This window comes from Mesoplodon mirus, assembly GCF_964341445.2.
Source record: "Mesoplodon mirus genome assembly, chromosome: 5".
Classification (NCBI taxonomy): domain Eukaryota; kingdom Metazoa; phylum Chordata; class Mammalia; order Artiodactyla; family Ziphiidae; genus Mesoplodon; species Mesoplodon mirus.
Window position 1 is genome coordinate 13,544,137 of NC_138980.1, and position 14,074 is coordinate 13,558,210.

A 14,074-nucleotide genomic window follows, 5' to 3' on the forward strand; every position below is an offset into this window, starting at 1 on the left:
TATACCTATTCATAGTGGTGGAGCTAGGATTTCAATCCACCCAGCTCTTCTAACTCCAAAGTTAATATTCTTCTCTAAGCCACAAAGAATGGGTATGGCCAGGGGTTTCCACGTGTTTTCAAGAATGGACCGTATGCTCAGAAGTCCCCATGTGTGCCAGCCCTGTGAATATTGTTGATAAAGCTGATGGCAGAATGAGACAGTCAACACCAGACAGTTGTGAATTGGATGTAGCTCGAATGTGAGTAATAACCATTAGGTGACGTTGTGCAGACCCTTTAGACCCATTCTCCTTTAGGTCATGATTCTTTATAATTCTCCAAGTTGGTGGTATGAGTGGAAATAAATAAGCAACTCATAATTGTATGATATGCTCCCTTGGCCACTATGATCGCCACACATGATTGCTAATATAGCCACTAGAGTGTCCAGGAGTGCAGGGGGCTCTGTCTTTTATGTCTCCAGTATCTGAAACAGTGGCTGTCACATAGTGGGTACTTGAATATCTTTTGTCTGAGTGAATGAAAGAATGAATACTAGTTTGCACTATTTTATGTTTTAGCACTTATTATGTGTCACATGCTGAGCTAAAACCTTTACATATACTGTTAGCTTATTTGATTTTTATAACAACCACCTTATTAGGCCAATACTCTTCTTATCTCTACTTTACAGATGAGGAAGTGGAGGCTTAGAGAGATTGAGTAACTTAACCACAGCTGAGAAGTGGCAGGGCTGGGACTTGAATCCAGGCTCTGTAAGCCCAGAGTTTGAGTTCCTAATCACCACCAGGCAAAGTATGGTTTCATTGAAGAGCCGAGTCTTCAGGCAAAATGCTAGGTGGCTAAGCAATAAGCAACATAAACAACAGTACAGGTGGGCAGATGTCTGGTCTGTAGTTATGAAGTCAGGCTAATTAAGGAGGCCTCTTTCTTTCCTCTCTTTTCATTGTTAATTTTTGTAAAACATCCAGATGTCCGAAGTAAGGGAAGAAGGTGGTTCATTCTTGAGAAGTGGCCTACAGGCTGCCCCCAGAGGTAGGAGAGGTGAGACTCATATTTAACAGCAAGAGCTGGAGTTTCATCTCAAGTTGTTAAATGATTCTTTACTGTCCCCTTCTTAACCACCTACCCCATACTTAAGGGCAGTACTTGGGAATGTTGGATTTATGGAGGGTAGGATGAAATTTTGTTCCAGTGAGGTGCTGCAGTCCCACTGACAGCTCATATTTTTCATTTAATCGTCACATCAACCCTATAAAGTAGGTGACTTTATTCCCTTCATTCTCCTGATGAGGAAACTGGAGCATAGAGAGTTAACTTCCCCAAGGACACTCACATAAAAGGGACCCACCTAGAGTTGAACTTGGCCTCTTCAGCCAGCCATTTTAAACACTGAATTCTCCTGCCTCATGCCAAGACTCAGGGACCAGCACACTGTTGGGTTACAGAAAGCACAGAGACATACATATCCCAGAACCTGTTGGTCCCTGTTCCCTTCCCTTTCACTGAAAGACCAGTGACTAGGGTGAAAGTCTGGGGAGAGTGGATGTATTTTCCTCAGGGACAGCTTAGCATCTATAAGGAAGTTGCTGCTTCTGGTCAGCTGTGGTGAATCCCTGTAACAGTGTTTGTCCAGTTTCCATATACCTTGACTGTCCATTGCTTGGCTAAAATAAAAGCGTTGAAACTTGATGGGATGGGAATATTGTCAGAGCTCTTGAATGAGGAAGATGTCTAGTGTTCTCGTATAACCTTGCATCATTGCAGGATGTGTTCTTTTGGCCCAGAAGGCTGTGTCTGCTGGCACCAATACTGTGCAGTCTTGGTTAGAATGAAAAAGAGAGGGCGGGAGGAGATAAAGAACCCTGGAAACAAGTAGAAGACAAATCCCCGTTGAGCTTGAGGGAGTGCAACTGTGTGGTTTTGATTTTTGTTGCTATTTTAAAACATTTGTTGTGTGCTAGGCAGCCCAGGATTATCAGCTCTGGTGAAGTCCATCTGGAGAGCAATCATTTCAAGTGTTTTCCTGTGACTTCTCTTAGGGCCAGTAAAATCACTATTCCTTGGTTTGGGTCTGGCTCTCTTCTTGTGGCCTGCACCTGGCTTCTGGCAGAGGGGCTTGGAATTGATGATTCATCTAGGAAATTCACTCGGTGCCACATTATAAACTAATTACTGAGCTGGAGAATGTTTTCCTGGTGGCCATTCTTGCAACCCTCATATATGTGGTGAAGGCATATCAGAAGAACTGTACCTTCTTTCAAAAGCCATTCTCCTAAAGGGGAGATGTTTCTTTATCTACCTCCTCCCCCACTTCAGCCTTGTCTCCTGTATTGAAACCTCCGCACTTACCAAGATGGAAACTTTTCCTAAAGCAGGGTAGGCAGTAGCAGAGCATACTTGTCCGAAGCCAGTTGGACAGAATCAGGTACATATCTTTGCTGTGTATGTGGCTTATTAGCTATGTCGCTTCTGGCAAGTTATTTTTACCTCTCTGTGCTATCATTTTCCTCACTGGTAAAGTGGGATGACAGTGTCTATTCATAGAGCAGTTGTAAAAATAAAATGAGATCATGCATGTATAAAGTTTCCGATAATGGTTTGCTATTTTAATATATTTTAATCCTAATATATACACATACACACCTATGTAAAAACATCTGTTTGTTTTTACTAAATATTATATATGATATAGGGGTATACACTATGGGATGAAAGTAATAACACAGGAATATAAGTTTATGTGCATTAGTAATATTAATGAGAGTAAAGATAATAACAGCAGTAGAGCAGCGCAGTTTGCAGGAGGCCAGCAGGTCTAGAAAGCCAAGCTGTTTCTAGTCCCAGACCTTAGAAACTTGCAATGAATGGAGGTCTCCAGCGGGTCTTATGGCTGAGCTCTTCTGCCTCCAGGGAGTGCTTGGTGGTAGCTCCTGCTTGAACCCACCTGCTGTCACTCCACTCAGGTGTGTTAGGGCCGTGTGAAGGTGAGGACTGTGGACAGGCCCCCTGAGGCCAGTGCTGGCTGTGACAACAGACTTGGCAAACTTCCTGTCCCCTTTGGAAAAGAAAACCACAGGCCTGCCATTTCTCTGTGAGGCCCCCTGGACCAAATGGAAGTTTAATATGCCTGTCCTGTCGAGGTGATAACACCCTTTGAGTCTCAGCATGACAACCCCTCAGTTTGTTTTACTTTACTGCCAGCCCGGGGCTGGGAGGCTGGGAAGGTCGGCTCCTTCGGAAGCAGCCCTTGTCCCAGCTTTGCCCAGCTCCTCCTTACTAAGAGCTGAAGCATTTAGGTGTGAGTGTCCATGTAGACACCTGGTGATTAGTACTCTGCAGCATCACTCTGAAGCCCTGGAATGACATGCAGCCCTTGGAAGCCAGCAACTGAAGTCCCGGCTTTCCCCAACTCGCCGAGGATTTCATTTCTGTTTTTGTTCCCTCACTTTGGTCTTAATTATGATGAGTCCATGTTACACTTTGTCCAGGTGCTGGGTAAGTGAGGGCTGGTGTCAGAGAGATGAGATAAGGAGAGATCCAGCACACGCACTTCTGGGGGCCTGCTGCATGCTGGGCATTACAGTAGCTACAAGATATACTTTATTTTGCATCATTCCTCTCTGCCCCACATGAAGATGCTGAGGCTCAGGGGGTGAAGAAATGGGCCTCGGAGCATGCAGGTGCTGGGTGGAGCACTGGGATTCCCCCCAGACCCCCGCCCCAGGTCCCTGTGGGCCCAGAGCTCTATGTTTCTCAGCCTAAGAGTGAAGGAAGGAGCAGTTTGCTAGAATGCTTAGATGGGCTTTTATCAGGGCATGTGCCTCAGCGTATGATGTCTCTTTAGAATGTAGGGGCTATAAGCTGGCGGCCCACGGGAGAAGTGCAGCCTGCAGGTGTGTTTGATCTGGCTAGCACAGTGTTAAAACAAGTGAACAAGAATGGCTCATTCTTTAGACAGAGTGTGGGTTCCACATACCTCCTCACTTCCCACTGGCCTGTGCTCTTCTCATTTCACTCTTTCTGCTGCTTTCCCAGCCCTGCAGGCATCTGCTTTTGCCACATCTTGATGTTTCCTGTTACAGATGGCCTGACCAACTAGGCTGGAATGTACTGTATACTATAGTTGCCTGGAAGAATGTCATAATGCATCTTAGCATATTAAAATTCTGAAAAGTTCTACCAAAAACCCCCTCCAAAAACACCTTACTGGTTTATCTTTGCTTAAATCAAACTTTCCCCTAATTATTTGATTGCAAATCCTTACCCCCCACTTCCCGCCACAGAATACCTAACATCATCCTATGGGAAAAGGGTGTCCCAATAGACCCTAGTTTTAGAAGCATTCACTTTGGAATCTTGTTATCTCTTGCCACCTTGATTTGAAAAAATAAAGAATAAATCTCTGGACACAAAATCCAATAATGTAAAGAAAAGGTCTGACACATCTGACAACATACAAATTAAAATCCTACTGTGCAATGAAAGATACGATAAACGAAGCTAAACGACAAGCAACAGTCAAACTATAGGACAAGCAAGAGAAAATTCTTGCAAAATGTGTTACTGCAAAAGGGTTAATTTTTTTTTAACATCTTTATTGGAGTATAATTCCTTTACAATGGTGTGTTAGTTTCTGCTGTATAACAAAGTGAATCAGCACAGTGTATACATATATCCCCATATCTCCTCCCTCTTGCGTCTCCCTCCCACCCTCCCTATCCCACCCCTCTAGGTGGACACAAAGCACCTAGCTGATCTCCCTGTGCTATGCGGCTGCTTCCCACTAGCTATCTATTTTACGTTTGTTACTGTATATATGTCCATGCCACTCTCTCACTTCATCCCAGCTTACCCTTCTCCCTCCCCATGTCCTCAAGTCCATTCTCTATGTCTGCATCTTTATTCCTGTCCTGCCCCTAGGTTCTTCAGAACCATTTTTTTTTCTTTTTTTTAGATTCCATATGTATGTGTTAGCATACGATATTTGTTTTTCTCTTTCTGACTTACTTCACTCTGTAGGACAGACTCTAGGTCCATCCACCTCACTACAGATAACTCAATTTTGTTTCTTTTTATGGCTGAGTAATATTCCATTGTATATCTGTGCCACATCTTCTTTATCCATTCATCTGTCGATGGACACTTAGGTTGCTTCCATGTCCTGGCTGTTGTAAATAGAGCTGCAATGAACACTGTGGTACATGACTCTTTTTGAATTATGGTTTTCTCAGGGTATATGCCCAGTAGTGGGATTGCTGGGTTGTATGGTAGTTCTATTTTTAGTTTTTTACAGAACCTCCATACTGTTCTCCGTAGTGGCTGTATCAATTTACATTCCTACCAACCGTGCAAGAGGGTTCCCTTTTCTCCACACCCTCTCCAGCATTTATTGTTTGTAGATTTTTTGATGATGGCCATCCTGACCGGTGTAAGATGATATCTCATTGTAGTTTTGATTTGCATTTCTCTAATGATTAATGATGTTGAGCATCCTTTCATGTGTTTGTTGGCAATCTGTATATCTTCTTTGGAGAAATGTCTGTTTAGGTCTTCTGCCCATTTTTGGATTGGGTTGCTTGTTTTTTTGATATTGAGCTGCATGAGCTGCTTGTAAATTTTGAAGATTAATCCTTTGTCAGTTGCCTCATTTACAAATATTTTCTCCCATTCTGAGGGTTGTCTTTTTGTCTTGTTTATATTTTCCTTTGCTGTGCAAAAGCTTTGAAGTTTCATTAGGTCCCATTTGTTTATTTTTGTTTTTATTTCCGTTTCTCTAGGAGGTGGGTCAAAAAGGATCTTGCTGTGATTTATGTCATAGAGTGTTCTGCCTATGTTTTCCTCTAAGAAGTTTGATAGTGTCTGGTCTTACATTTAGGTCTTTAATCCATTTTGAGTTTATTTTGGTGTATGGTGTTAGGGAGTGTTCTAATTTCGTTCTTTTACATGTAGCTGTGCAAAGGGCTTAATATTAATGATATATAAAGAATTCCACACCAATAAGAAAAGAAATCACCCAAAAGAAAAATGGGGAAAGAATATAAACAAGCTATATATAGTAAATACAGTTGTTCAATAAGTATAGGAAAGGTGCCCACCTGGACTAGATCCAAAAATTCGCAGATTACAGTTGCAAATTATGTATCAGATTGACACAATGAGACAGATTTGTATACTAGTATTAGCAAGGTTATAGGGAAAGGAGTAGAAGGAAATTGATTACTGCTTCTTTCTAAGTTAATATGACATTATCTCCTAAAATGTATGTGTATATGTTTGTATGTACATTTGCATATGTGTACATACATTTTACACACTAATTTCTCTTCAAGCAGCCCATCCATCACACAGGGATTTTCACAGATACACAGATGTATGTTTTAATAGTTTCTTACCACTTATTTTATAACAAAGAAAAACTAAAGATAGCATGGAGTCCATCAGTAAGGAGGATTTGGTGTACCCGTGTGAGCATTGCTGTGCAGTGATTAGAAATGAAGAGTGCACTCCATGAAGTGATGTGCAGAAATACTGGTGATAACATGGTTAAGTGCAAAAAGCAAGTTACAGAACTGTATAATCACACACATACATGTGCACATGCACATGCATGCACACACACACAAACACATACTTGTTCACGCACAGAAAACAGTTGGGACTCACCACAGTATTGACAGTGATCCCTTCTGAGGAGCAGGGATTGGGGCTGAGGCGGAGATGTGGGACTTCAGGGGCAATTTTCACCCTAATACTTGTATGAAGTTTTTAATATCAAACATACAATACTGACTTGTAAAAATCATAACTAACAAGAAAAAAAAGCATGGAGGCATGGAGAAACACAGTGCTATTTGAGGGTTCCAAGGAGTGGCTCTGTAAGTAGCCTAACTGATTTTGAATCCTGGCTCTGCCACTTGCTAACTTTGTGACCTAGTTAGTTATTGAATCTTGATGACCTAGTGGTTCCTGATCTGTGAAAAGAGTGTATCCCTTGTAGGCTGAAATAAGGTTTAACAAAATAATCTAACAGCATGGTGTCTGCTCCACTGAACATCCTCAGGGGATAGTCATAATTCTTGTTTATGTTAACTAACAAGTGTAACTGTGTATGGCTAGGATAAGATTTTCTCTAAAAAAAGAATTTTCTCTATTTTAATTTTGGTCTGTTTGTAAAAGGATGATACTTGTTGACTATGGAACACTTAGAATATACAGAAAAATAAAAAGAAAACATAAAATGGATACATCTACCAGATTTTTAAACATTATTTTCCAACTATGTGACTTACAACTCCTCCTGTGGAAATTACGGTCTACTCTGCTGTTTAGCAAATGGTGCTGTTTTGCAAGGGCCTGGGTCTTTTTCCCACCTCTGGATGTATCAGTTATCTTGCACAGAGGACAGATACAATCCACCACAGTGCCCAGTTTTCCTAACCCAGCTAGTGGACCAAAACATGCTGACAATTGTTCACACATTGGCCCGGGAGGAAAAATAGAAATAACTCAGTCCGTGTCATCCTTGCCACCAACAAAAGAATTCAAGCATACCACCTTCCAATGAAGATGGAAGTTACCCTTTACTGAGCACACACATATGTCTGGCTCCCTGCTGGATGCCACATTTCTATTATTTTGAATCTCTACAATCCTGCAAAACAGACATTATTTCCTCTATCTTATAGATAAGGAAATTGAGACATCAGAGAGGTTAAGTGTTTTGTCCAAAGTCACCTGGCCACTAAGGGGCAGACCCAGGATTTGACTGTAAGTGTGCATAACCTCAAAGGTTTTGATGGCTCCACTCTACATTTCTGCTCCCCTGAAGACAGAAGAAACTTTTGAAAGAAGTACACCCGGTGTTTCAATCTACATGCAGAGTCTAAATCACTGTAGCAGTGCCCAGGATTCAGGATCATTTTCCCTTGATCTGTGTTATGTTGCAAAGTATTCTCACCACCAGGCAGAGTTGTTGGCCGTGGGCACTGCTCATGTTTATTTCACTTTCTACCTAGGTGGCAGCTTTGAAATACATCCCATCTGTCCTCTATGATGTGGAAACCGTCTTTGATGCAAAGTTACTCAGGTGAGCTTATGGTGTGTACTTTCCTGGGCTCTGTTGTCAAGCCAGGGATTCAGAGGGAGAGGAGAGCTCTTGTGGAGAATTCCAGACGGGCACTCAGCGCGGGGACAGGGAGGACACATGGTCAGAGCTTCCTGCAGGGATATTGGTGTGGGATTTTTACAGTTTCATTGGGTTGTGTCAGGTTTGGTGAAAACCAACTATAAAGTAAACATCCTTCTTTGACAATATCAGTGATGCAGAATACGAACACGTAGGTGAAAAAACTGATGTTTGGTGTAAATGTCTCCATTTCACCTGGGCTTGAAGGTTATTTTGGGGTCCCAGTCTTTGCTCTGTAAGCCCTGTAGTTACAAATGGAGAATAACCTATGGACACTTAATGGGATAATGAGATGGGCTCCCCTTTGCTCTCTCCTTCTTCACCCCATTCCTCTCATGGGAGGAACACATTATCTTACTGTGCTTATGCTCTTAGAATAGGGGCATCTGAGCCAGATACGCCCTTTTCCTCTTTTTCCTAAATTCACTTAAGTTCCAAGATAACCTCTAGAAGATTTTAAAAACTTTTTATATTGCAATACTTTTAGATTTGGAAAAGCGCTGCAGAGATAGTGTATAGAGAGTTCCTGCATACTTTTCACTCAGCTCCCCTTAATGTTCACATTTTAGATAACTACAGCATAGCTATCAAAACTAAGAAATAAACACGGGCACAGTTCTTTTCAGTGCATTCCAAACTTTATTCAGCTCTCATCAGTTTATCCACTATTCATATGAAGATTTCTTCTGGCTTCTTCTCATTCTTCTGGTCTCAAGCTAAATGTTACCTTCTTGGGGAAGCTACCTCTGAGCATTGTAAATAAATTATATTCCTCCCTCAACCCCTGCACCATTACTCTCTGACACAACTCCCTATTCATTTCCTTCATTGCATCTATGGCCTTGTATTGATTTGCTTGCTTTTGTGTTGTACGTTGACCTCCATTAGAATGTAAGTTCCATGCCAGTTGGGACCAAGTCTGTTCCTATTATATCCCACTGCCCTGCACATTGCCTGTCACATATTAAGTAGATGCTTCATAAGGATTTGAAAGAATGAATAAACACAATGAGCTTATTTTGGAAAGCTGACAGGAGCTGTAATTTTGTTTCAGTGGTATTTTTATTTTCACTCTATTTGGAAAGAGCTATCTCCTTTTTCATATCCCAAACTGGTTCTAACCCACAACTTTTCAGAGTTTTTTTTAAAAATTAAGGACCTTTTTTGATCTTAAGATTTATCATAAAACATTACTAAGCATAAAACATTAGTGAATAAAACGGCATGGCAATGAAATTAGAATCTGGTTTTGAACCCTTGTTTCTTTGACCCTCCCTAGCTGTGTAACTTTGGGAAAGTTAGTTAACCTTTATAAACCTTACATTTCCCACTTGTAAAATTGAGATAAGCATTGGATCTACATCATAGAATTGTGAGGCTTAAATGGCACAGTGGATGTCAAGTGCAAAACATGTGCCTGATACACACAGTAAGTGGTTGGGTTTCTTGATACTGTTTTCAGATTTCCACATCTCTTTGAACGCTGTCAGTATTCAACACCAAGACCAACTATGCATACTTACTGAAGGCTTATCATGCATGGAGATGGGGGGCGAAGGGAGCAAGAGGTACATTGTTTCTGCCCCCGCAGAGCTGGCAGGCTGGGGATGGACAGACTGTAAGTGCCAGGAGGTGGCAGACATTGGTTTAACGAGCTCTGCGTGCTCTGGTTTTTCCTGCCCTCAGCCAACTCCTCTATGAGTTCTATACCTGCATCCCTCCTGAGAAACTCCAGAAGCAGAAAGTCCAGTCCATGAATGAGATAGTCCAGAGCAACCTCTTTAAAAAGCAAGGTGAGTGCAAAGCATCCTGGCCGGTTGGGGGTGCCAGAAACCCCACGTGCTCATCACATGCTGTGCAGTTAGGAAATGTTTTTTCTCTAACAACTCCCTTGGTCTGAATGAAGGGGAAAAGCAGAAAGTAGCTAACAACTTAGATATCAGAATGTAAACTAATTTAAGGAAAACATAGGCTGAACTGTTTGTTTTTCCTGAGAAAGTTTACTGAGAGGCTAAATTTGGAGTCATTTTGCTGTGAGGTTTTTACTCTACGTGAGGAGTAGGTAAAGGTCTGATCCCTTCACAGAGGCACCAGTGGCTTCAGTCTCCTGTTGTGTTTGCTTCCAGGGGCACTCACTATATAAGCAAGCAAACACACATTTACTATATATTCTCCCCTGGTCTTTTATTACTACTCTCAGAGTAGCATGTTGTACAACTGCTCTGGACGTTGCCTTTCTTCACGTAACGGTATTTCCTGGAGAGCAGGAAATGACAGTGGACTTGGGCAATGGTTGTGGTCAGAGCTTCTGCTCACCCAAACTGATCTCTGGTAACCACCAGTCCCCAGCCAGCATCCCACAGTCAAGAGCCTTGGGGTTCCCTGTTTTTGAGATCAGTGGGCTGGACGGCCACACGTCCTCCAACTACGAGCAGGTAGGACTTAGATGTCAATATTCACCATTTCCTACATCACTCCTCTCTGTGAGAAGCAAACTGTGCAAGAAATAAGAAGTCTTAGAAAGCAGAGGATCAGTCATCACCCCCCCGGGATTTATTCAGAGTGAAGCTTGAATATTTATGTATTAAAGATTCAGGAACCACTTCACTGTAAAGATTTTCTCCCCTAACGTCTGGTTAACATGGTGCCTCCAGAAGTGCTGTCCGAATCCCATCCCGTGGAATTAAAGTTAGCAGAAGGCCAAGGGAAGAAAAGTGTTCTTGTGATTTTACATTCATGCCTGGAGTTTCCTGACCATTTAGACAGATGTATGCCAGCGGATTAATGTGGTATACATACACGGTTTGTTTGTGCAAGGTGGTCTGTGTAAGGTGATTGGACACCAATCCTGGTTAAGTCTTGCCATATGCCTTGTATCCCTGGGGTTTTGTACGGGAGCCTTCCTCGGTTTTCACCTTCTGGTTTCCACGTCGGAATACATTACCCTCACTCTGCAGACTTTGCAATGTGCCTGCCCCTTCCCGCCCTGGCAGTCCCTTCCTGGATTGCAGGTGGTGTCACTGTAGAAGTGAAGTGAGTCCCACCCCAGGGGACGTGGCAAGGGCGACTCTTGCTGCAGGTGCTGCTGCGCAGGCAGCAGAGAGCAAGGGCTGCTTGGCTCCCTGTCATTGTTCAGAGCGGCAGTCATCGTCAGGGGCCCGGCTCAGCATCGAGGCCACATGGAGTGTTAGCGCGGTCCTGGATTGGGCATGAGGGGTCAATTCCAGCCTGGTCGACGTAGGAGTGATTCCTTTACTGGAGTCACATCTCCTGGGCTCACGGTGGCCTCTGAGGGTTAGCATAATCACAGGGCAGGCCGGACAGCTGCTGCTCACCAGTCCTGCTGCGTCTTTGAGTTTCAGGTTCAGTAAAAACCCTCTGATTAATATTAATTGATAGAAGGCCAGCCCCAGTGTTGTACACAGTTACCAAAAAAAAAGCAAAATTCTTACCTTTACCTACGTACAGAGACTAGAAGTAGGTGAACAGAGAGCCCTTTGGGGACCCATTTTAAAGAGGCTGCAATGTATAATTAGTCTGTCCATCCTTGGTTCATGTGTGAAAGCAGTATGCTCTTATGCACAGCTTAAAGGTAATTCTTCTCCCACTATTTACTTGCTAACTGAACCCTCTTACAAAAGTAACCCAAAAGAGGAAAAGAATCTGAAAAAGAATATATATATATATATATATATATATAAACACACACACACATATATATATCTATATATCTATATGTATATATATATATAAAACGAAATCACTTTGCTGTACATCTATACTTTATAAATCAACTATATTGTAATTCAACTATACTTCAATTAAAAAACAAATTAAAAAAACACCCCAAGGGAAACATCAGCTCAGCCTTCTCCTTAAATCCTCAAGTTCCAAGTGAATACAATCTGAGTTCATACACACGAACTTACTGGGTGTCTGGGGCTCTTGGGTGAGTGTCTCCTTTATACCCTGAAATAAGGTGAGTTTGATTCCTTGGCCAAGTCTGAGTTATAATGAAATCCCTTCTGTTGTTCTCCCTGTGAATTGTCCTGTGTCTCAGGGATGCAGTTTGCTTTAAGTCTGCACTTATCTAACTGCCAGATGTGCAAATTGCATGGAGTATTGTCGGTGACATTAGCTTGTACTCACAGCCTTGAACACTTGTATTGACATCAAGCAGAGGAACCAGAAGGCTTTTAAGCACTTTCCGAAATGTTGGCAGACTATCCTATTGGCCTCTCTTCAGGAAGGTCCTATGCAGAAGAGGGAGAAAGTTTTACTGGTTAAGGGCACTGGTTCTTGGGTTGGATTCCTAGTTTAGCCCCTTTTCAGCTGGGTGACCATGGGCAATTTACTTAACCTCTCTGATCCTCAGTAAGCTCATCTGTAAAATGGGAAAAATGATAGCAATGTCTGTCTTAGAAGGTTGTTGTGTGGGCTGATGAGACCAACAGTGCATTTAAAGTGCTTATCAGAGCGATATAATATCCCGTACTAAGTGATCACCGTTATTGCTGGTGTTGTGGTTATTATTTCTGCTGCTCCTTTCATTTTCCCGAATTCTGTCCTAACCTTCAGGTTCTTTGCAATAAGGGCATCCCCTCATAGTTGATAGTTGCACATAACCCTAAGCTAAGCTTCCTTGTTTTCCTGAAAGCTGTGTGTTTTTCTCCAGGGTCTGAGAAGCACAGGACTTAAGGAACAAATAGACCTTGGTCTGTATCCATGTCCCATTCCTGCTTTGAGTGGTTTTTCCAATTTTTATTTCATTTCCCTAGAGTGTTTTTGCATAGGGCCTGTGCGATGTGAGCCCAGAAGAACAGGTCAGGGTGAGATGTTTGTGGTTTCTCACCTCGTTGTTTACCTTGCTGCGGGCCTCAATATAGTTACATAGTTTGGGACACTTGACAGACATCCTCTAGGATGGTTTGCTCCTTGGGGCTCTTTTAAAACACACACACACACACACACACACACACACACACACACACTTTTTAATTCTTTCTTCTTTCATGGAGGCAATTAGCCTCCATTCGCCTCAACTTTTACTTGACCTGTGATCCTGAGTAAAGTACTTAATCCTTATACGTCTCAATTTCCTCAGCTGTAAAGTGGGAATAACCACAGAACGAGTGTCATTGGGTTTTTGTGCAGACTCAGTGGCATAATGTGACTTGTTCGCCTGGGGTATGAGGGAGTCAGGGGTCACCAGCAGCCGAGGTCCCGCAGGGAGTGGCTTGCCCTGTGTGAATGACTTCCGGGTTCAGCGGGAGGAGAACTGGGACATCTATGGAGATGAATTTCCTGTTTTCCCCAGCCCAAGCTCAGGCTTGCCTGGTGGTGATGATGGGAGAAGGGATGAATAGGTATGCCCCGAGGAAGCTCTTGAGGGGAGTCTGTGAGAAAACCAAACCTTCTGTTCCTTTGGAACATATTTGTCCCTACTTAGAACCTAATCTCTAAGTAATGTGTCTTTTTAGGCTGATGCTAATCACATGTGCCATCTGGTTCAGTGTAAACTGCTTTAGGATCCACACTGCTCACTTTTCTCGACTTCCAAAACAAACAGGGGGCGGGGGGAAGACAGAGAGAGAGAGAAACAGAGAGAGACACACAGAGAGAGGGACCAACAGGGAGACAGAGAAAGAGAGAGAGACAAAGACAGAGACAGAGATCTGATAGAGATTTGGAAACTCTTTCAATGTTTATCTTCAGCTAGTGGCATTTTCTTTGGAAACTTTGTTGAGAAGCGGTTCTCTGAACACAAAGCATCCAGTTTTCCTTTTATCAAGATGTAGTTTCCTTCTTTCCCCCTCTTCTTATCTGTTGCCCACAGTATCTGGATCTGCTAGGACCTCAGTTCACAATGGGCTAGGCCTCTGTG

At 42.7% G+C, this 14,074-nt stretch overlaps 1 protein-coding gene across 1 annotated transcript in view; it reads left to right on the plus strand.

The window, feature by feature from the left end:
- DOCK2 (dedicator of cytokinesis 2) overlaps positions 1-14,074 on the plus strand; it is a 417,518-nt gene that overhangs the window by 98,601 nt on the left and 304,843 nt on the right. Inside the window, exons 24-25 of the mRNA XM_082621317.1 lie at positions 8,021-8,091; positions 9,877-9,983. Coding sequence (XP_082477443.1) covers positions 8,021-8,091; positions 9,877-9,983 — 178 coding nt within the window. The remainder of the gene's footprint in view (positions 1-8,020; positions 8,092-9,876; positions 9,984-14,074) is intronic.